This window comes from Lepidothrix coronata, unplaced genomic scaffold, assembly GCF_001604755.1.
Source record: "Lepidothrix coronata isolate B3197 unplaced genomic scaffold, Lepidothrix_coronata-1.0 Scaffold47, whole genome shotgun sequence".
NCBI lineage: Eukaryota > Metazoa > Chordata > Aves > Passeriformes > Pipridae > Lepidothrix > Lepidothrix coronata.
The window spans coordinates 4,857,120-4,878,346 of record NW_016690227.1 but is presented as its reverse complement, the minus strand read 5'-3'; the positions used below and the strand labels follow the sequence as shown (position 1 = coordinate 4,878,346).

Here is a 21,227-nt window from a genome sequence, read left to right as displayed (position 1 = left end):
AGCCGTATCTCCACCTTAGAAAATCAGTGCAGCTTCATTGTAATCACAGACAGTTATCTCAGCTGTCAGATTTAAAACAATAGATGTCATGTAGGCATAAACAATACACGATAAATATCCTAAGTGTTTACAGTAACTGTGAAGCATTGCCCATATCGCAGTGTGCTAAAGCCTGTTCCCAGGGAGGAAAAACCAGCATGCAGCTGACAGCTGCTCCCTCGCTGAGCAAATGCTTCTTCGTAGGCATCACAACCCTCAGCGAGCTATTTCAAAAAGGAGACAGGGGGCCTTCATCAGAGTTGCTTATTCCCAGAAAGAATAAGCTGCAGCCTTATTTTCCTGTTAGCCTGATTTATAAGGGGTTTTTTTCTATTGCCATTTGTTTGCTTGTTTTCCACTGGCCTGCTAAAGTTTGCCAAGCTCAGTGAGGTAGGAAGAAGGGATTCACTGTTTCACACTTGAGTTTGCTGTTGCTCTTCCATAGCTTTTTCCATATGGTACTATGGAACATGTTTTTCATTTGCATGCAACTGGAATTTCTTTTGCAACTTATCTTTTACCTCTGTATAGCTATTCCTCTATCTGCAGCGAGAGATAGCATGCTACTCCCCCAGACTAAACCATGGATATGTGAATTAACATCCTCCACTCGATAGGGTTGAGCATGCTGTCGTATGACAATCACTCACTCAACCCAAGGGAATGGACTTATCCCTAACGCAGCTTAGGTCTTGGGCAGTCTCAGTGTTGCATCAAAAAGTAACTCAGTACAGTCATCAATACTAAAAAAGAAAACATTTGAATTGAGGGTTATTTTAATTTTCAGAATATTACCGACCGTTGTGTCTTCATCTTTCTCCCTCCCTCCTCCCTGATGTTTTGCTCAATTTTATTCTGGACTCTCAGAGGAGGAAGTGTAACCATGCAAAAGAGTATAAAAATGAAATTATAGTTATAACCAGAAGACACCAATCCAAACCCAAGAAAAAAGCCACTTTGGCAAACATGAGGTACGAAAGGTCATGGTTCCTCCATCAACCCATAGACACCATGGCACAGTGAGAACGCAGTTGTATCTTTAATGCCTAGCTGCAAGTCCAGCATCAGATACAAGAGCCCAAGCCAACTCTGGGGGCACAACTTGGGCTTTCCTTCAGTCCTGCCAGGTCTGAAGCATATTTGTACTGCTGCAGTTCCATTGTATAAAATACAAAGCAAGAACATGCAATCAGACAGTGAGCGCTCACTACCATGGGGTTTTACCTGAAATCAATGTTAAGTCGTGCTGTGCCTCCAGTCCCATCTCAGAAGTCATTAAAAATAATTTAGAAAAACCAACCAATCAACCAAAAAAAAAACAAACATGAAAAGAGCTCAGCAGTTACTGAGCAGGATTTATCACGTCCTCTTGAAGCACAGGCTGAGAGGCTTTGGTGAATCGAGGCCAAGGGGACGGCCGGGGATGGCTTGTTGCTGCCCCCGAGCGCTGTGCCTGGGCGGTGGGAGAAGGTATCCCCGCGGCGGGGTCTCTGCCGGGTGGGGCGGGCTGTGGGGTGCGGGAACCTGGTGATCCACGGAAGGCCACCGCCTAGCCCTTCGGCGGCGGTCCCTGCGGGAGGGCTCGGTGCTGCCACGGCTGTGCCTGTGACCGCCCGCGCGTACCGCTCCCGGCGCATCCCGCTCCCGCGCACGCCGCTCCCACGCGCATTCCCGCGCATACGCTGCCCCGACACCTTTTCCTCCCACACCGTCCCCTCGCCCACCCACCACTCCGGCACCGCCCGTCCCCGGGGCTGGATCCCTCCGGCGGCCGCCCCCGCTCCCCCGCGGAGCCGCGCTCGGGCGCCACCGCCTCCCCGCCCCGCCGCCGCCGCCATGGCGGAGCGGAGCCGCGGCGCTCGGCGGCGGCTGCTGCTGCTGCTGCTGCTCCTGGCCGGCTCCGCCGCCAGCCCGGCCGAGGAGGGAGGCGGGCGGCGGGAGGCGGGCGGCGGGGAGCACGGCGAGGACGCGGCGCGGCACCACGACTCCTCGTACGGCACCTTCGCCAGCGAGTTCTACGACCTGCGCTACCTCTCCGAGGAGGGTGCGGCGGCGGCCGGGGCGGGCGGCGGGGCCGGGCGGGGCGCGGCGGGCGAAGGGGGCAGCGCGGCCGGGGCAGGGAGGGAGCACCGCGCCGGCCGGGCGGCGGTGGCGGCGGGCGGGCGAGAGGGCGGCAGCGGCGGCGTTGTTCAGCACGAAGGCCAGCGCCCGCCGCCATCTTTCGCCGCCCGGGCGGCCTCCAGCCAGCGCTGCCGCCCGCGGCCGGGGCCGGGGCAGCCCCCGGTGTCCCGCTGGACGGCCGCGCTCTCCGCAGGGCCGGCGCCTCGCTCCCCGCAGCGGCAGCCCCGGGCCCAGGCATCCCTCTGGGACGGGGACGGGGTCCGTCCCCTTCCCGCAGAGCGGGGCCGGCCGGCGGTGTCTCGCCTTCCTCTCGTGCAAAGCTTTGCGGGCTGGTAGCGTGAAGAGGAATCCCGGGGTTTGTTGGCTTCGAAAGGACGTGCGATGCCCTAAAGTGTCAAGAAACAGAGTGGTCGTGGGTTCCGGGATGTCTTTTTGAATTTACAAATGGCGGAGTGTTAAAACTCCAGTTTCGTGTCTAGGATGCATTGAAACCCGTGTGTTCAATGGATTTGAAAATAACGAAGGAGTGAGAAAATTGCATGTCCTGTGACCTGTCTGTCAGTGATACTCTGCTACAGGCTGCTCTGAAATTCTGCAAACTTAATGCATTTATGCTGGGTAATTTACCCAGGCACCTGATACAGTTAATGGAGCTGTGATTTGCAGCTTACAGCACACTTTGCATTGGCATTATCAGAAATCTAGGGAAGCAAATCAGGGCTCCCAAATACCCAAAGTTGTGTAGGTCAAACGTTTGTGTACTGATGCTGTAACTAACTGCAGTGTTCATTCCCTAGTCAATGAATCACTTTTTCTATTCAGTGAAGCACTTTCAGAGGACTTTCTAGTTTCACAGTTAGCACTTCATTTTTCAGCTGGCTAAGTAAAAGAACATCCTATTAAAAATATCTGTGCTTATGCAACAGACACCAACGTCTACAAGCAAAGACAGAATAAGTCTGTTCACAAACGTTCTCACTTTCTCTTTGGTATATTATTGTGCAGCAGAAAGGGAATTGCTTGGAATCATAACTCTCATTGTCCAGCTCTTTTGGGTCTGCCTTCACAAGTGATTGCAGGCCATAACTGCAGGCAATTCCCTGTCTTGATACTCTCTTGCCTTTTACTGCAATGTGTGTTTTATTTTACTTCTTAGTGGAAGACATACTATAAGGTCCTTTCCTTATTATAAGGTATCCATTCCTACAGCACTGCGTCTCGTGCCCTGCCTGCATTTATACTTCATGCTGTCATTTGTGGCTAAGGAATCACATTTAGTTCCCTCACGGATTTCCTGAGGGGACAAAGAGTGCACAAAGAGATAGCTGAGTGGAGATCCCGAATTGTTAGTTGATTGCACTTGTCCATGGTCCTGCTGCCTTACATTAACTTTTAGCCTCTGGCATTCTTCTCCCTACTTGACGAAGGTAGGAAAGTTTTGTTTTCAGTTATTTGTGTTGCTTTGGTACCTGGATCCAGGACATCTGAGCAATGGATTGTGTATGTGACAAAATAGTCTGTCATCTGAACAGCACAGTTATCAGCAAAGTAAATGCTATTGGAACACTTTCTCTTTAGTATTACTGCTTTTTATTCCTTGTATTTTATTAAGTAATGATTTATTTTGATTATACAGGTTACCCTTTCCCTACTGCTCCTCCCGTGGATCCATTTGCAAAAATCAGAGTGGACGACTGTGGAAAAACCAAGGGATGCTTCAGGTCAGTCTGAGATAAGAGTGCAGATAACTTGATGTTTAAAAATGCTGACTGATGATATTGGAGACTGGTTAATGTTCTGTAGTCATTTTAATAAATGTTTATTATTTAAGAACATATTTTGTAGTATGAACTATATTATTTGAGGACACTAGGATATATGTCTTAGTTGTGGACCTACAGTTCTTTCACAATTCATATTTTCATGGAGCACTTACAAAACCAGAGGAAGTAAGGTCGACAGAGTAATACTGTGTGTAACTGTTTGCCATACTGTTTAAATACTATACCTTCTTATACTAAAAGAGCAGTAATTGCAAACTCTTAATTAATGGTACCCTATGTATAGCAGATTATATAATGTGTTTTACCATCATTATACTAGAATGCATTCTTTTAGTTTTTTCTTGCAGAAATGCAATTAAGTTCCATAGCGGCAAATTTCAAGGAAAAATTATGTATATTTTCAATTCCATTTAGGTATGGTAAACCTGGATGCAATGCAGAGACTTGTGACTACTTTCTAAGTTACCGCAGAATAGGAGCTGATGTTGAATTTGAGTTGAGTGCTGATACTGATGGCTGGGTGGCAGTGGGATTCTCCTCAGACAAGAAAATGGTAAGACGTGCAGTTCTTCATGTTGACAATGTGCACACTTTTACATGCTAGAAGTGTATTTATATGTATTTATATGTTTAGTTGGTCAGAAACAGAGCATATAAGGAAAAACTGACTTGCTGAAAACAAGTAGCCCCCCGGGAGCAGAAGCCAGGCCTACTACCTCACAGAAAACTGCTTCGTCTTTGTTAACATCTCCTTTCCCTTCTTTTCTGAGAACTACAACAGTATTTCAGTTCAGCTCTGAATGGCTGAATGTTATTAGCTTTTTGTCTTTTTGTTAGAAAAGCCCTCAGGCATAAGCCAATTCAAATGGAAATGTCCTGCCAAGCTTTATGTCAGTGTAACTTGGACAAAAGACACATCATAAACTAGATAGGAAATAATTTTATTCTTCTGTAAATCAGCTGACTTTGAGCGATGTAAATATATCTTTCACTGTTTAACTTTGGAAATTTTTTTGTTTCTTTCATACCTATGTGTTGTTTCAGGGAAGCTACAAATGTGTGACAAAGATGACTCCTGCTAATTTAAACATATATACTCTAGAAAACAATCTTGTTAAAATTTATTCTCTGTCTTCCGGATTTTATTAGGTTTGATTTTATGATTATTTCTGTACTTACTTTTTCATTCTAAAGCTTCACTTTTCATTGAGTTTCAATGAGCAAAATAGAAGCATGTACTGTATGAACTTTAGAAAACCTGAGCAATGGGCAACTTATGCAAAGATATTTTGTCTGTGATCCTTGGTAAAATGTTTAGGATTAAAATGCAGTTCATAATGCAGGTGTTCATGTACAGAAACATTTATGGGTATATAGAACAATACTGACCCCATGTCCTAAACCACAAATTAAAGGAAAGGACTGTTTCTTGTAATGTTGAAAATAGTAGTCTGAAAAAATACAGGATTTAGATGTCCTGGGCTAGCACCCACAAATATGAATGGGAAGACTTGCACTGACTTAACAGCATTTTTATCAGACTCAACATGAGAAATACAAAGAAAGTGTGAGGGCAGGGGCTTTTCACTCATTACTGTAAATGTTTTAATATGATGCTGTAAATAAACACAATGAAAATAAAAGCTTTTTATGTCATAAGGAACAGTTCACATCACAAGAAAGAGTTTGTGGTTTTGATGTTGTAAAGAAGAGTTTTACAGCTAAATTTTGGGAAGAGTTTAGGTGGATGGCAATGCAAGCTCTCAACAGGATTTCCAAAACAGCTCAGCACCTTTAAATATTTGTCCCCAAGCTATCAGAGATTGTGTTACCAGTTTGTAACTCTGATGTACCTGCAGTAGATCCCAGGGTCCCACTTGCCTTCATGTCATCAGACACTTGGAAAACACGTGTTGCCTTTTGACCCAGGCATACCAAGCAGCATGTTAAGTCAGCTTCTGGTAAGAAGAATTAAGTAAATATAAAAGAAAAATTTTTGCTTCCAAATTTGCTGCATACATCATCTAATGCCCATCAGTCAGCTGGACTAAACCAGCTAGCATCTCTCTTTCTCTCTTGTTCCCCTGCTGACTTCATCCTTTTTCATAACTTCCAGGGTATTTTGGTGTCCTGGGATGCACAGGCTTTGATGGTAAAATGGCTCTGAGTCAAAACAGCTTTGCTGTGAGAAATGGGCTGTGCTTTGGAGGCCCTAATCAAAATGGTGTGGCCTGGATAGCTACAGAAGTTTAGTGGAAAAAAAAACCTATTTTGTGTCCTCAATAGATTTTTTTAAAGTCCTGTGACCTATTTCTTTGTCTCAAATAACATTATGCTTTTCCACTTGCAGGCTTTTGTGCCTTGGAAGGATTCTGTAATGTCATTCTGTTAACTGAGATTCAGAGTGCTTTTTTCTTTTCTTTTTAGTTTTTTTTCTTCTGTGTGAAAACAGATTTATTTTTCTTCTTTGTACTTAAGAATGAGGAATTTTTGCTCAGATGTATGAAAATTAAACTTGGAAAATAAGTTATGGAAAGCAATGATAGTCTCAAGACAGAGGCCAAAAAGGTTGCCTGCAGGAGCAGCAAGGTGCGGAAAATGTTCAAGCGTGTTTTACCTAGTTGTCCCCTTTTTCCCTTCAATTTTGGCATATCTTTTACAATGAATATTCCCAGAGTGCTGAAATGCACTCTTTTTCTCTCCTTCTCCTATGACAAAGAGCTGAGGGATGATCACAGTAGCAAGCACCATGTCTATCATCGGTATGGCATATCAGAAAGATGAGTGTGGGAGGAGTAGGGCTTGTATTTAGTATGGCATTGATGGCTATACAGTGGTGTTCAGTAAAATGCCACTCATCCAGCTTGGACAGTGTTTTTGATGGTTCTTGATGCTAAGGCTTCTGTGAGACAGTACTCCTGAAGTTAATGCTCATCCCTGAGTGATATGGTGCTCTACTACTTTGTCAGTGACCTTGAGTAACGCTCCTAGCAACTGCTTTAGTATGTCTACGAATAACCTCTACAAATAATTGTCTCACACTTCCTTCTGTCTGTTGGTTCTTTGCTTGAGAAGAACCAACTTTGGTGGCTGTTTAAGCTAAGTGAAGAAGCACATTTGATTACATTTTTTCTTGTGTCTTATGGTATACTGTATTCTGTTATTACATGTTGAACGTTTTTAATTTTAAGAGATAAAAGAGATACGAGAAGTGATGTTCCCTTAAGTGAACGTGAGAAGAGATTAGAAAAGACTTACTGTAATTTATGCTATTACTTTCCCATAATTAGTAGATTCATCTCCTCTATCCTACTAAATCATATTGGTTTCCTATCCATGATTTAGTGCAGTGGATTTTGTACACAGCAGGGATTCAAGACTGCTGGTTTTTATGAAGCAGAATCCCAGAACTTCACAAATAACCAAAGAAAACAGCCTTCCACAGATCAATTAATTATGTGATGTCAAGGTGATATCATGTCTTACAAATACATTATATATGTAAGGTAAAATAACTCTTAGAAAGATCCAAAAGAGATAGTAAGGGTAAGTAAATATTACTATCAATTTATGTGCTTTTCAATTGGATTCACGACACCTTGTTAGGGAAATAAATATTTGTGTATATATAATTTAGAAAGAAGAAAGGAGAGTCCTAGGTCTTGATTAGTTCTGAATAATTAAAATTATATACATAAATGAGGAAATGCTTTATGACACTTCTGGTTTCCATCTTCCCATTTGTTTGTACCTTGTAGGGAGGAGATGATGTCATGGCTTGTGTTCATGATGATAACGGAAGAGTCCGAATACAGCACTTCTATAATGTCGGTCAGTGGGCTAAAGAAATCCAGAGAAATCCTGCTAGAGATGAGGAAGGGGTTTTTGAAAACAATCGTGTAACATGTCGATTCAAGCGTCCTGTATATGTTCCCCGAGAGGAAACCATCGTAGATCTGCACTTGAGTTGGTACTATCTGTTTGCTTGGGGTCCAGCAATCCAAGGTAAGTTGATTTCTGTGTTACAAACAGAACTGATGTGCCAAAACTGATAAATGTCTTTCAATTACATTATTCTTACTAGACCCCCTCCTCCTCTTTTTTTTTTTTTTCAAATGAACTAAAATTCTGGCAGCATAAAGCTTAAAAATAGATAAAAAGGAAGACAAGAGTCCAACACATGTCGTGCTTTCTTGGCTATATAGTTATTATCCTCCCTCCCCAAAGCTAAATATAAAAGAACTTCATAACTAGAAGTTCTCAATTCCTCTGAAGGATGTTTGTTGTTTACTTGCATTTCGTTTGTTTTATTTAGAATTTTAATTTCAGAAAGCAGAGAAATGGTACTACTCCCTGACAGTGTAATATTGCATGCTCCTGTAAGTTTTGAAAATTACCTGGCTGTCTACCTGTATCTTTAGTAGAGTTATAGAAAAAAATGCATCTGACATTATTTCTTTCTGCCCTTACCTCTTAAAGGTTCTATTACTCGTCATGATATAGACTCACCACCTGTATCAGAACGTGTTGTCAGTATTTACAAATATGAAGATATTTTCATGCCATCAGCTGCCTATCAGACCTTCTCCTCTCCATTCTGCTTGCTCCTCATTGTTGCACTGACCTTCTATTTATTGATGGGAACCCCATGACCAATGGAAAATAGCAAGAATCTGTTGGTGGAAGTTTCTCAGGATGGACGGCTATATGGATGGATGATGCATTTTTCTATTGGAATTTATATCACACCACCATCCTCACCTAGCTGCTTTTGAACATAGTTAGCTTCTCAGAAGAATGAAATAACCATCTCTTTTGAGTGGCAGAGTGGTGACAAATCATTTAAGAATAATCAGCAAACACATAGGAGAATATTTTCAGTGTTGTGATTACTTGCTTAAAGAAAATGACACTTTTGTAAAATCAGTGTGTATGTGTGTGTATGTGTGTTTGGGAGGGGTGCCTGTATGTGTGTTTAGGTGAATTTAGTGATGAACATCTTATCAAATAACAAAATTGCCTTCCAAATTGCTTCAAAAAAGCAAATTTAGGAAAACATTGTAATGCCGCTTGGTACTTCTGGAGCAGAGAGCACAACTCCAAGTGCAGTTTTGAATTTTATGATCTGGATAGCAACACAGAAATATAAAAGCTGCCCTCAGTAGTGGACAGTTCTCCCAATTTTTTTTTTTGTTTGTTTTATATTTATCAAAGATTACTGGCTGTGGTACTTTCTAAAACTAAACTTAAATGTTCAAGCATCAGCATGATTTTTTTTTTCAATGAGAAAGGGGCGATGAACATCTTTATTGTGTTTCAACAGCCTTTTTGAAAGAAATGGCTACTTCTTTTAAGAGTGAGATATAAAGTAATTTAAACAAGGGGAAGGGAGAATACAGCAATATAAATTCTCCATGCATAGGAAAACCAGGTGTAAAACATGCAGAATATAGAAGTTCCCAACAAGCCATAGGTTGTCCTCCCAATAGACTAGATCAATTTTTCTCTTTTTATGAAAAAACAGTAATTTTGCTGACATGTAAATACATTTTTAAGTAGTTGTGCAGTAATATGAAGTAATCTGGTTTTCTGTGTTGTATGCCTCTATATCCTGTTCATGTTAAAGGTGACTATGGTCAACTGGTGTTAACTTACAAAGGAATAGAAATGTAATGGAGATTATTTCTAAGGAAAGACAGGGGTTAATAAGAAGAGCAATATCTTTAGTTCATCAAACCATGGCTAAAATATAGTTAAAATATAGTGGAAAAAGATGAGCTAAAGAGAAAATACATTAGATTTTTTTATCATCAATAAATATTCCAAGATGAATGTTAAGTATTACACAAATGGAAAGTGTCAAAATGCATTTATAATCCACAGAACTTTGAGTGGAGAATTTCTGTTCTTCACATAACAGGAGGTGTATGACACATGTCTACATGCAGCAGTCAAATGTGCTCAGAAAAGGTTAAGCATTCACTTTCCAACTCACATTAAAATTCTATATAAATAGAATTAAAATCTAAATAGTGCCAAAGTTTTATCTAATGGGGTACACTTGAGGACTCTGTAACACAGCATCTGGTAAAGTATGTGATGGAACTCCTTTCTATTCTTATTACTGCATAGAGTATAAGATGATTAATTAGCTTTGCTGGGTTTGCAGCATTCTTCACAGGCTGATGTTTGTAAACTTATTTTTTAGGCTCAGAATTCTTCAAACCTATGCTTAAGGTATGTGAATTAGATTGAAAATTAATTTATCTTCATGACAAACACTTTATCCCTATTTCAAAAGAAAGATCAGTTAGTATTTTATATTTTCATTAATGTCTTTACGGATTTGTTCACTTAAAATTACTGGACTAGATCTCAGGAAGGGGAGAAAATTCAGAATGGAGTGAACTTTATAAGTGCATGTACTTTAGTGTAAATTACTTCTCTCAAGTTGGTTAACTTGCTCATCATCTGATGAAGTATACAGTGGAGACCAGCTAATGAGGAAGGACTGCTTTGGTCCACAACAGCTGTATAATTTAGCCTTAGAGATGGGTGGAGCAGATAAGCCAAAGCCTGGAGAATGAGCTTTACGTTCAGCAACCAGGTGAAGTGAAGAAATCATTAGGGAAAGTTCTTTCTCCATGGTGCTGATTTGTAGGCAGGTGAGATACTGCAGTTCTTTCTCAGAGCCTGAGGCTTTAGTCTATGGCCTTGTATTTACTACTTTAGTTTCAGCCATTTACCTGATTACCCACTAAAGGGCTAATTTATTAATTTAAAGGTACTGAAGTAGGATAGAAACCTATTTTGGCTTCTCTTTTCTGTCATTGTATTTATCTCTTTTTGAAGTATTAGCAGAAATGTGCTCTTCTATACAAACTTTCACCCAAGCTTAAAAGTACTTAATTAGCCTAATAAAGTATTTCTAATCAAAAGGGAGGAAATAAAAGGCCACAGCAAGCAGCAAAACAATCTGTTATTTGGCATTTCAGCTGATGGTTCAGTTTGGCCCTGAGTTTGTCCGAGAGTTGCCCTTCAGAGCAGGAAAATCAGGAATATGAAATTCAGGTTGACAAACAAAGAAGGCTTGAATGTTTAGAACTTACTATTTGGGATGAAATCTGAGAAGAAAAAGGGCATAAGAGAAATGGAAAGTCTTTAGGTCAGTGACATTTGAGTGGGCATAGTAACTTGTCATGGAAGGTATTTTGGTTTTTTGAGGGGTTTTTGTATTTTTTGCTTTGTCTTTTTTCTTTTTAATTTTGAAAAGCAGGATTGATTCCTGTTAACCAAAGCGATGGTCTTCAAAGAAATTTTTAAGTGATCACGGCATTTCAAGTAGGTTTTTTTAATTTTTTTTCTAATTAATGGATACCAACACAAAACGGGAAGAAAGGGCCTGCTTTGGAAAAGGAGGCAAATGTTTCCTTCTCCAAATAATTTTTACTTTCTTTAGTGTGACTACTAGTAAACAACTGTTAAAGAATACATTTCTAAAGTGCTTTGAGAATTACTTGCACAGTGACCTAATACAGAGGCATTGAGTTTAGAAATGGCATGTTTAGAGTATGGTGTGTCCTTTTGAGATTTAACTATGATTAATAATTAGAAAGATAGGACTGGTAAAGACCATATGGCATTAATTAATGTCCTTGAATATGTTCTTTCCATGCAGAACAAAATTCAGTTGTGACCATTGCATGTTACGTTAACCGTATTATCACCCTCTTCTCTCTCTGTCCATCTTATATAGAATGTTTTATACTAAAAGTTTCTAGATTAGTTGGAAGAGAAATCAATGACAGTGCCTATTGCAAAAGGACCTTGTTTTTTGACTGTAGTATCTGACTGGTCCCCTGTTATAAGTTATAAGCTAGGCCTGAAATTACTTTAGTAATAAGTAGGATAGAAGAGAGAAAAATGAGTGGAGCGGATAGACTTTCAGAAAGTAATTTTTTTCTTTGCTGGAGTTAAATAAGTATGTATATTTTTTGGCATAGGTGAATTGCTAGTTGATTTTTCCCCCCTCAAAATAAAGAAAAAGCCTACCTGATTTGATGATGTTATTGGATGCAGGGTGATGCTATCTTCAAAATTCAAAATTTAAGGGAAATACCCTGGTTTTGAAAGATAACAAGATATTGATGACAAATGTTTGAAATCCCTCTGTGACATTCTTGTCCTTTTTGATTGGTTTTGCAATACTTGGATAGCAGCAAAATAAAGACTTGTGGCCTCCCTAACCTGAGGAAATGCCCAGATTGGGTTAAATATTTTCAAAGCTGTGTTGGGCACTGGCTTTCCCGGTCTTCAGCACAGGGATGAAAGCGTGGTGTACATCAGCAGTATTGAAACTCACTTAGGGCACCATATCCTGGGTCTGAACCAAAAAGAAGAGCCTTCATATACTAAATATCTACTACAAAATGAAAATAACAAACAGCATGACCCATCCTGCACCAAATCTCTTAAATATGCATATCTTCTTGTTGACAAGAAGCTGAACATGATCTGGCAATCCAGAAAGCCGACTGTATCCTGGGCTGCATCATAAGAAATGTGAGCAGCAGGTCAAAGGACGTGATTTTGCCCCTCTACTCTGCTCTCATGATACTCCACCTGGAGTACTGCATCCAGCTCTGGGGCCCCCAACACAAGAAGGATGTGGACCTGTTGGAATGAGTCTAGAGGAGGGCCACTAAGGTGATGTTAGGACTGGAACACCTCTCCTATGAAGACGGGCTGAGAGAGTTGGGGTTGTTCAACCTGGAGATGAGAAGACTCTGGGGACACCTTAGAGCAGCCTTCCAGGCTGTAAAGAGAAGTTAGTAGATAAAGGAGGACTGGAACACATCTGTCTTCATGATTTTCCCGGTCACAATTATACATCTGTGTCATTGATGACACTCAGTTATTTGTAAGTAAATGACTGCTATAAGTTTAAGGGAAGATGCAGGTCTCCCTGTTTTATTTGATCTTCTCCTACTTTCTCATGCCTCCAATGCATCAGACATTTACAAAGAAGAAAATCATTCTTGTTTTAGAGAACAGGTCCTCTGTCTGCTCTTTCAGGGCTTATTTGGGTCCAATGGAAGTTTGCACCCTGCGATACTCCAGAGGCAAAATTCAAGTTTATATGCAAATTGCAAACCTTTTATTAGCATTTAAATTGCATTTTGTGATTCTGTGGTTTCATTGGTTTGCAACACTGCTGTGCAGCAGATGTACTTGCTCCCCACACTGTTTTTAACAACTCCAAATAGTTTCCCCAAGAAAAGTATTTGGTAAGAGCTTTAGAAGAAGGAAATGTGTATTTCAGAGAATTACAAAAGGTCTAATATCACTTTTTTTCAGAGGTAACTATTGTGAGTGTTAGTATTTTATACAAAGTATGACTTTGTGTTGAGCCTTAGATTTATATAGAATCAGAAACACATTTAAATATTACTGTGTTTCAGTGCTTCATGGAGCTGTGGATGTGCATAACTTACATGAATTGGCATGATCCATTTCAACCCTGACTCCACAGCTTGTAATGAAACTGCCACAGCAGTTTGCTTGAATGCTGCAGAGGCAGTGGTGACATCAAATAGTTTGGAACAGAAGAGTGGAGAGACTGGGAGCAAGGGCGAATGACAAGGAAGGGCTAATGGTTTTGGCATACTTTCTATTTTTGTATGAGTTTACATGTGGCAGAGTCTGTCTGGAACTCTTTATCACAAGCAAATATTACTTTATGTGATGAGAAGGAACAGAGTCTGACTTCAGTGAGTATTTAGCTTCTATGCGGGTCCAAGCAGTGTAAGGGCTGATGTGGGCATCAGGTCAGACTGTATCACAAGACGTCTACTCCCACCAACCTCCAAGGTAAGAGCTAGAGGCTTGATTCTGCCTTCAGAGATGTAAAAACCTGTCAAGACCCCATAGGCAGTCGTGGCAGTCGGCTGCAGTGGGGAGTACCTGCTCAGTTTGTAAAATGGCCAGTGAGCAGGTACTCCGTGCTTGCCGCAGTGTAAATATCAAAAGATGGGGGGTCTAAATATTTTCTTAACAGCTTTCACTGTACATTATCTAGTTCCTCTAATTAAAATTTCATTATTAGTATTTCTGTAGCAGTGTGTTAGGATAGCTCTTCATCAACCTGCCCAGGACAGATATGGATCTAACTGGAAGGTTTTAAAAAAAAATCTCAATTTCCTATGAACATTTTTGTTCATATCTAGTTATTTCTATGTAATTTTTATGTCAAGGTACAGAGTAAGATAAGGTAAGCCTTGCTTTTCTAAAGCTCTCTTATTAGTATGAAATAATCACTTTGGTACCTTCCCTTTTTTTTTGTTTTCACAGTGGGTTTGGTAAAATTATGTATGCTTGAACCTGGTTATTTAACTTGTCTAATTTGGGCTCAGATAGTGAGGCAAAAGCAGTGTAATTTTGAAATGTCGAGGAGGATGTGTACAGCTTGTGGAGTTGATAGGTGTGAAAATGCAGACTTAAAAGATATGACTTGCTTTGAAAATCTGTGTTATGACTTAGCAATAGCAATGAATCTGCTGTAAGAAAAGGGGCAGATTTATTTTTTCCTTGGATAGCTAAGTAATTTGAATTGCACTCATAGACTCATTCTATATCTCAAGTTGGAAGGGACCCATAAGGATCTTAGAGTCCAACTCCTTGCTCTTCACAGGGTTGCCTAAAACTAAATCATATGTTTAAGAGCATCATCTAGATGCTCCTTGAACTCTGACAGGCTTGGTGCCCATTCAGTCACCAGACATCCTCTCAAAGAAGAAGTTTTTCCTAATGTCCCGTGTGAACTTCCTCTGACAACAGTTTCATAGGCATCCACAACTCTTGCTTTCACCCTCTTTCTGTGTTTCTTATCAGTAGAAATGTTCTTTCAGACCAGTGTGAGGTTGGAATACGTGCAGGACTTCACAGCCCCTATCTTAGAACAGTTGCTGCTCCATATAGGCTCATCCTGATCTACAATTAGAGGCTATTTAGGAATGTCTTTACAAGGTGAACTTTTATGTGTCGTTCTTAAGAAATTTTCTGTAAAGGTGTTGTGCTCTTTATAGACTGGGACATACAGAATTACCAGTACTTTTCTGAGCTGTTTCTAAATTATGCTTACTCAAATTCATATTTACATTTTTAAAGAAGTAATTGGATTTTTCAAAAGTGCTGAGCAGCTGCAAATCTTTTATGGCTCCAATGCTTACTCAGGGCAGTGAACATTTTATGGTAACTAGTGATTGCAATGTGTTGCCTAATTTAGTTTCACATCGCTCTCTTAGTTTTTACATAATTCAGTTCAATTTCATAAGATGGTGTTGGTAGGAGACTAAATAATTCACTTAGGTTGTGTGCCAAGGAATAAAAATATTCCTGCTGATTTTTCATAACAGTGATTTGCAAGGTTTAGATTAATGAAAAATATTTTTCACAGAATTAATATTTAGGCAATGTGATTTTGCTGAAGGTATTTGTGTGTGTGTGTGTGTGTGTGTGTGTGTGTGTAAAGTCTGAAAATTATACAAGAAAGTCTAAAAACAAAAGGCTAGATTCTGCTCTGGAGACAAGACAAAACACAGAATCCTACATGTTCCCTGACTCCTAGTTGATTTTGGAGAGGCAGAATGATCCAGAAAAATATTTATAAACCTGATATGTTACTTGTGTGGGTATTATGTTTGCAGTTCTTGTATACTAACCTTCCTTCACTTTCTTCAGTACAAAAATTAGCCTTACATTGGTCTTATTGCAGTATTATTTTCACTTTTTTTTCCCAAACAAGATGAAACAAGGATGTTCAGTAAGTCATGAGAATATTGTCATACGGAATATTAGTATAATAGGAAAGGAAGTACATATGCCATAGTTAAACCTAAGAGGAAAAATTCTTGTTATTTAACTACAGAATATGATATCTGCTTCTGAAATACTTAACTGCTTACATATAAAGCAATGATTTCTTTTTCAATTTTTCACAGTTGGTGACATGAAACAAGGGATAAACATTGAAATAGAAAAAACTACCACAATAGATTTTTTTTTTTTAAAGCTAGAAGTATCATTCACGTCTTGACACAGAGAGTCAAAGATGAAATTCCAAAACTATTAACTCATTAGAAAAATGAAATGGTGGGACCCTGACATTTGTGTGTGATGTTCCCAGCCTTTATTTAGGCAGAGATATTTTATTAGCATATTTGAAGTATCATGAGTTCTGTTTAGGTTAAAACAGATGCCTGGTATGCCTTGGTATTTCTGATTTATATATCCTGAGGTCTGATTTGCTTTAACCTCTCTGCAAGTAAGCAGGCTGTCGTAATTGTGTGAACTCTTGCCACTTCTTTTGTATGACATGAAGTGTAATGATTGAACCTGAAATGCTATTTCTACCTTTCGACTTTGTTCAGCATTCTCAAGACCAGTATAAAGATAAAACGTACAAATAAGCAACTTGTAATTGTAGTCTAAAGTGGTGTTCTGCACTCTGTGCTAGGCACCATTCTGTATGCCAATAACCGCCACCCGTGTGAAGTCACTGAGCATTTGGTTGGGTAGGAGCGCAGAATGGAGGTTTTGTAGTTCAGAAGAAATTGCCAAACTTCTTTGCATTTATGCTCTAGTCCTTTCAGAAAAAATAACACTGGATGAATACGTAATGAAATTACTGTGATCTACGGGACTACTTTACAATCAGTGCATGCCCTAAAGTATTGCTTTGTAACATCTGTTTTATACTAAATGTTGGTGTTCAAGTGAGCCTTGTTAGCTGTTTGACAGTGACAGACAAAAATATTTATAAAACTGTTATAATAAATGCCTTTTTAGTCTAAGAAAATGTGTGGTATGACATTTATAAAAGGAGGGGGGAAAAGTCTCTGAGGTTAAAGAAGTCTCTGCTGCTGCCCTGTGTTAACAATTCCTTCCTGTGCCATGGGCTTGAATTTATTAGCCTGAGTAATTCCATTTAAGTCAGTGAGGCTTGTCACAGTAGCAAATAACAGATGTGAGAAGACTACTTTTTTTTTTTCCACCATGAGAATCACAGTGAAGCTGTAAATAAATGTAATCATCTGTACTTTAACAAAGTATTAACTTACTGTAAGTATATAGAATGTAGAGTTTCCTGTGGTGACCTCTATGCTGTGTTTTTGTAACCTTTTTGATACAAATATGATCAAGTTGCAATATTACAAATTTGGGTGTTCTTTATCTGCTGTCATCACTGCCCTATTCCTTGGCCAGACAGAGTAGGTCCTGAAGCAGTCAGAACAGGTTTTTGCAGACCAAGAAGAAAATTAAATTATATTAGAGATTAGCAACAGAGAGGAGGAAGTCCCATCATACTCAGCAAGCAAAAGCAGCTGTAGAAGTCTCTCAAACAGGGATGCTTCGATTTCTGAGATCTCTCAGGTTTGAACAGGTATTTTAACTCCTTTCTGGTGGGCTGAGAAGACAAGTTGGCTCAGGGCAACAAGAAATGTATTGCTTTTACACTGTGTGGTCTGTTTGTTGTGTTTGTAGCATTGCTACCCTGTAGTTGCAGGGTGCAAGAAAGGATGGATCTCGTGAGTGTCACCTACTTGCACTGTCCAAGCAATCATGGTCAATAGAGGCCTTAAATATACCCAGTAGAGGGTCTTAAATTATGTTCTGTTTATCTTGTGGTATGTAACCATTGATGGATCAGTAAGGCATTTTGTCACAAACCCAATGAATCCAAAACATTCTTCTGTTATTCAGATCTCTATATATCCAGTTCTTGTTCCGTGCACACAGCGATCACATGGGCTAACCTGAAAGATAGTGCTCTGGGTCCACAGGTCTTACTCGTGCTATTTGCATGCTTTTTCCACTGATTAAACATTTTTGTGTACATGCAGTTGACTGCTATGCCTTACAACCATGCATTTCATTCCCCTCTTATACTTACCAAGATTCGCAGACATAAAGATACAAAGTTATCTTAATCATTAACTTTAAAATTTTTTTCTTTTGTTCTGCTACTATCAAAACTGTAGTAGTTTCTACTGAGTATTTTTCATTGATCTGAAGATGGTATAACGTTGTCATTAAACTGAGGTGAATTAATGAAGTGAGATTAACCTCAACTGAGGTTAACATTTCACAAATGTTCAGTAACGCAGGTTAAAACAAAATCTCTCAAGCAGGATAAAGTTGTTTTCTAAACACGCAGGCCAGTGCTGACACCTTGTGGCTTCATTTCTGAGTTATTTCATAGCTTCATGTGATCATTTTGGATGTAAACAGTGATTAACTTGCTGTTGCCACCACTGTCTATCTCCTCTGCTTCATGGCCACCTCGGCACCCAGTATTTTGGTATCGTGTGTAAGACAGCTTGTGGTCTGTGTTGACTGAACATCAAGTGAATAAAGAGCTAGGGGTGTCTGTAGTCTCTTGAAGGGGACTCAAAAGGCTTCACTGCACAAAATCATGGCTGCTAGTGCAGAAGCAGACAGAAGTTACGAGTTTATCTCTTACTAATACCTCATTTTATACTTCCCTCCACATAGGAGAGCGCCAAAGACTGTCAATACTTACCACATGTGTACTTTAAGGTGCATACATCTTTTCTGCACTGGCGCAAAAGCATTCCTTTGCTGCCCTCTTCACCTCTGAAGAATCGCTAATAGCAAAAATACAACTGAAGAGACTGTTGGAGAATTTCTGGTAGTATAGGAGCCTGAGGTGTGCTACTTATCTACGACCATAAAAATGCCTGAACCACAATGTATCAGTGCAATTTATACCTAAATGGGCATCTAATCTAAAATCTCTTACTGTTTCAAATCTTAGACAAAACCCAGCTGTTAAGGCTGCAGTTGCTGTTTGAAATCTGTTGTGAAATTAAGTTTTAGAGGCTGGGGTGTGTCTTGTGAAGATTGAAGATCACGCATCCTCCCTCAGCTGTCACTTCAGAGATTTTTTTCTGATGTTTATGGTCATGTCCCTGTTCTGAAGTATTCATGTGGTGGTAATACATGAATTAGAAATCTTTATTTTATTGCATTGTTGTTTGGTTTTTTGTTTTTTGTTTTTTTTTTCCCCTTTATGATAGGTTTAGTTGTTTATAAAGGATAGTGAAACACTATAATTGGAAGAGAAAGGTTTTATACAGTAGGGACCAAATCCACGGCTTATGTAAATCAATATTTATAGCTTCACTCAAGTCAAAGAGGTGACATTAATTTTTCTTCCTGAAGAACATGGCTACCCAAGTCTGTTAAGAAAAATCAAAGGAATAAGGATGTGCCTATGAAGATTTGGTTTGATGGCATCTCTTTAGCTAACAGAAGGATTTCAACTCTCTGCTATCCCCTGCGTAAATCTTAATTGACAGTTGCTAATTGAACTTTAATGCAATAAAATGTATTGTAATGAGCCATTTGAGTTTGGCATGGTTCTGAACTAGAGAGAAAATGTTCAGGTAGTGATGCGTGCTTGATATCTATTTCAGCACCCTGCCAGGAGGCAGATCTATCTGATCAAAGAGCAGAGAGTGATGGTATCAGTTTAAGGTTCAATAAAAGCTTCTCATACGGACAACTGCTTGTAATGCCTCATCACCATCAGGATCAAACGAAGTGCCTGTAGGTTTATAAATACATAAAATTAAAGCACTTTGTTGAATCTACTTGTGATCTGTTCAGCAAAGGAAAACAAGTAGCTGCAGGAGCTAAGAGGAACCTTTACAAGCATGAACTTCTGTGTAACTGGCAGGAAAGGATTTGCAGCACGGACAAGCCAGGACTGCAGTGCGAAAGCTCTGGGAAACCAGCTGGACCCAGTTCCACCTAGGGCTTCTGGATGCAACAGAGTTACAAGAAGCATGTGGAAAACCCTCTACCTTTCCTGTTGTCTTTGTATTGCTCTGCATTAAAAAGCTTGGGTAGGAATAGATGTATTCCCACTTTCTAAGTTAAAGACAGTTGCGTTCAGGGTAATGTTAGCTTTAGAACATATCCATTATGCAAGAAATGCTTCATCAAAGTCCTGGCGGACTCTGATCTAACATTAATTACATAAGGTTAAACATACATGTAAATCCCCGAAAGTATAAAAATGAAAGAAAAAACAAATTCCTGTGTGGACTTTTTACATGTTCAGAGGTATGTGACCTTAGTACTATGTTGTAGACACTGCCTCTCATTTAAAAGAAAGAGGAAGATCCCTCTGAGGGTTTTATGGCAGCATTAACAATAGCTTTAGTACCTGCTGAAGGGTTGCATTAAGCTGTAAAGGGAAAACTGTTTGAGTAGCACAGTGCCAGCACTGAGCTAGTTCAAGTATCACAGATTTCAACCCATGCAAAAGTTGCTCAGACCAAGTGTATTTATTAGAGAGGCATTTAGACCACCTGTAAAATGTTAGCTGTCGCTATTATGCCTGGACTCAGAGATCTGGTGTATGCCAGCTGCAGGAAATTAGTTCCTCACTAGATTATTTGCAAATAGCACTTGATGCAGCCAAATATCACAAATGTCAGATCTAAAAAAACAGAACAACTACCTTTTCAGTGGGCCTGATTCCCAGTGAAAGCACAGATGCTTCCTTGTTAAATGATTTGGTGCCAGAACATGTTCAGACAAGACAGAATTCTCCAGATAGTCTAACCGGTCTTGCTCTCCAACTGACACTCCAAAGCTCTGAATGACACTCCAAAGCTCCGAATTTTCTACTCCCCGAGACTAGAGCAGCAGTAGGGATAGGAAAGTGTTTTAAGAAGCAGCAGCGACAGGGCTGCACTTCTGGGATGGGGATGAAGATATGCAGCAAGCTGCTGGGCAATTCCACGCTCCCGCGCTTGGCCGCCTTCTTTAGCAAACATCAGGAAGGCGCTGGGAAGCCCCGGCCCGCGCTCGGCGGGATAAGGGCCCCCAGGACAGCCCCTCATGTCCCGCCGCCGAGGGAAGGGAGCGCGGCCGCCAGCTCTCCCGCAGCGGAACTACGTTTCCCAGCACCCTTCCCGGCCGGCACCGAGCTCTCCCGCAGCGGAACTACGTTTCCCAGCACCCTTCCCGGCCGGCACCGCCCCTTTCCCGCCGGGCTGGGTGCACGCCCGCGCCGTGCCCGGAGCCGCTCGGCGGCGGCACCTCAGCCGCGGCCGTCTCTCCGCCACCTCAGCCCCGGCAGCCCCGGCCCCGCTCCAAGCCCTCGCCCGCCGCCGCGGCAGCTGCGCGTCGCCCGCTGGCAGCGGGGCCGGAGCGGCGGCGGTGCCCGTCCCCGCGCTGTGCCATGGCTGA

The 21,227-nt window shown here is 40.7% G+C and overlaps 1 protein-coding gene and 1 long non-coding RNA gene across 2 annotated transcripts in view; one reads left to right on the top strand and one right to left on the bottom strand.

Annotated features, from left to right (window-relative positions):
- The window catches only part of LOC108497375, a 31,245-nt gene extending 29,750 nt beyond the window's left edge, over positions 1–1,495 (bottom strand). The window contains exon 1 of the long non-coding RNA XR_001874786.1: positions 1,264–1,495. This is a non-coding gene — a long non-coding RNA (uncharacterized LOC108497375). The remainder of the gene's footprint in view (positions 1–1,263) is intronic.
- A 357-nt stretch (positions 1,496–1,852) lies between these two features.
- FRRS1L (ferric chelate reductase 1 like) lies at positions 1,853–16,800 on the top strand. The gene is made up of 5 exons (XM_017814928.1): positions 1,853–2,083; positions 3,797–3,881; positions 4,359–4,497; positions 7,703–7,949; positions 8,424–16,800. Exons 1-5 carry the CDS (start codon positions 1,876–1,878, stop codon positions 8,594–8,596), a joined length of 852 nt encoding a protein of 283 aa, XP_017670417.1. The 5' UTR covers positions 1,853–1,875; the 3' UTR covers positions 8,597–16,800.
- Positions 16,801–21,227: the final 4,427 nt, after the last annotated feature.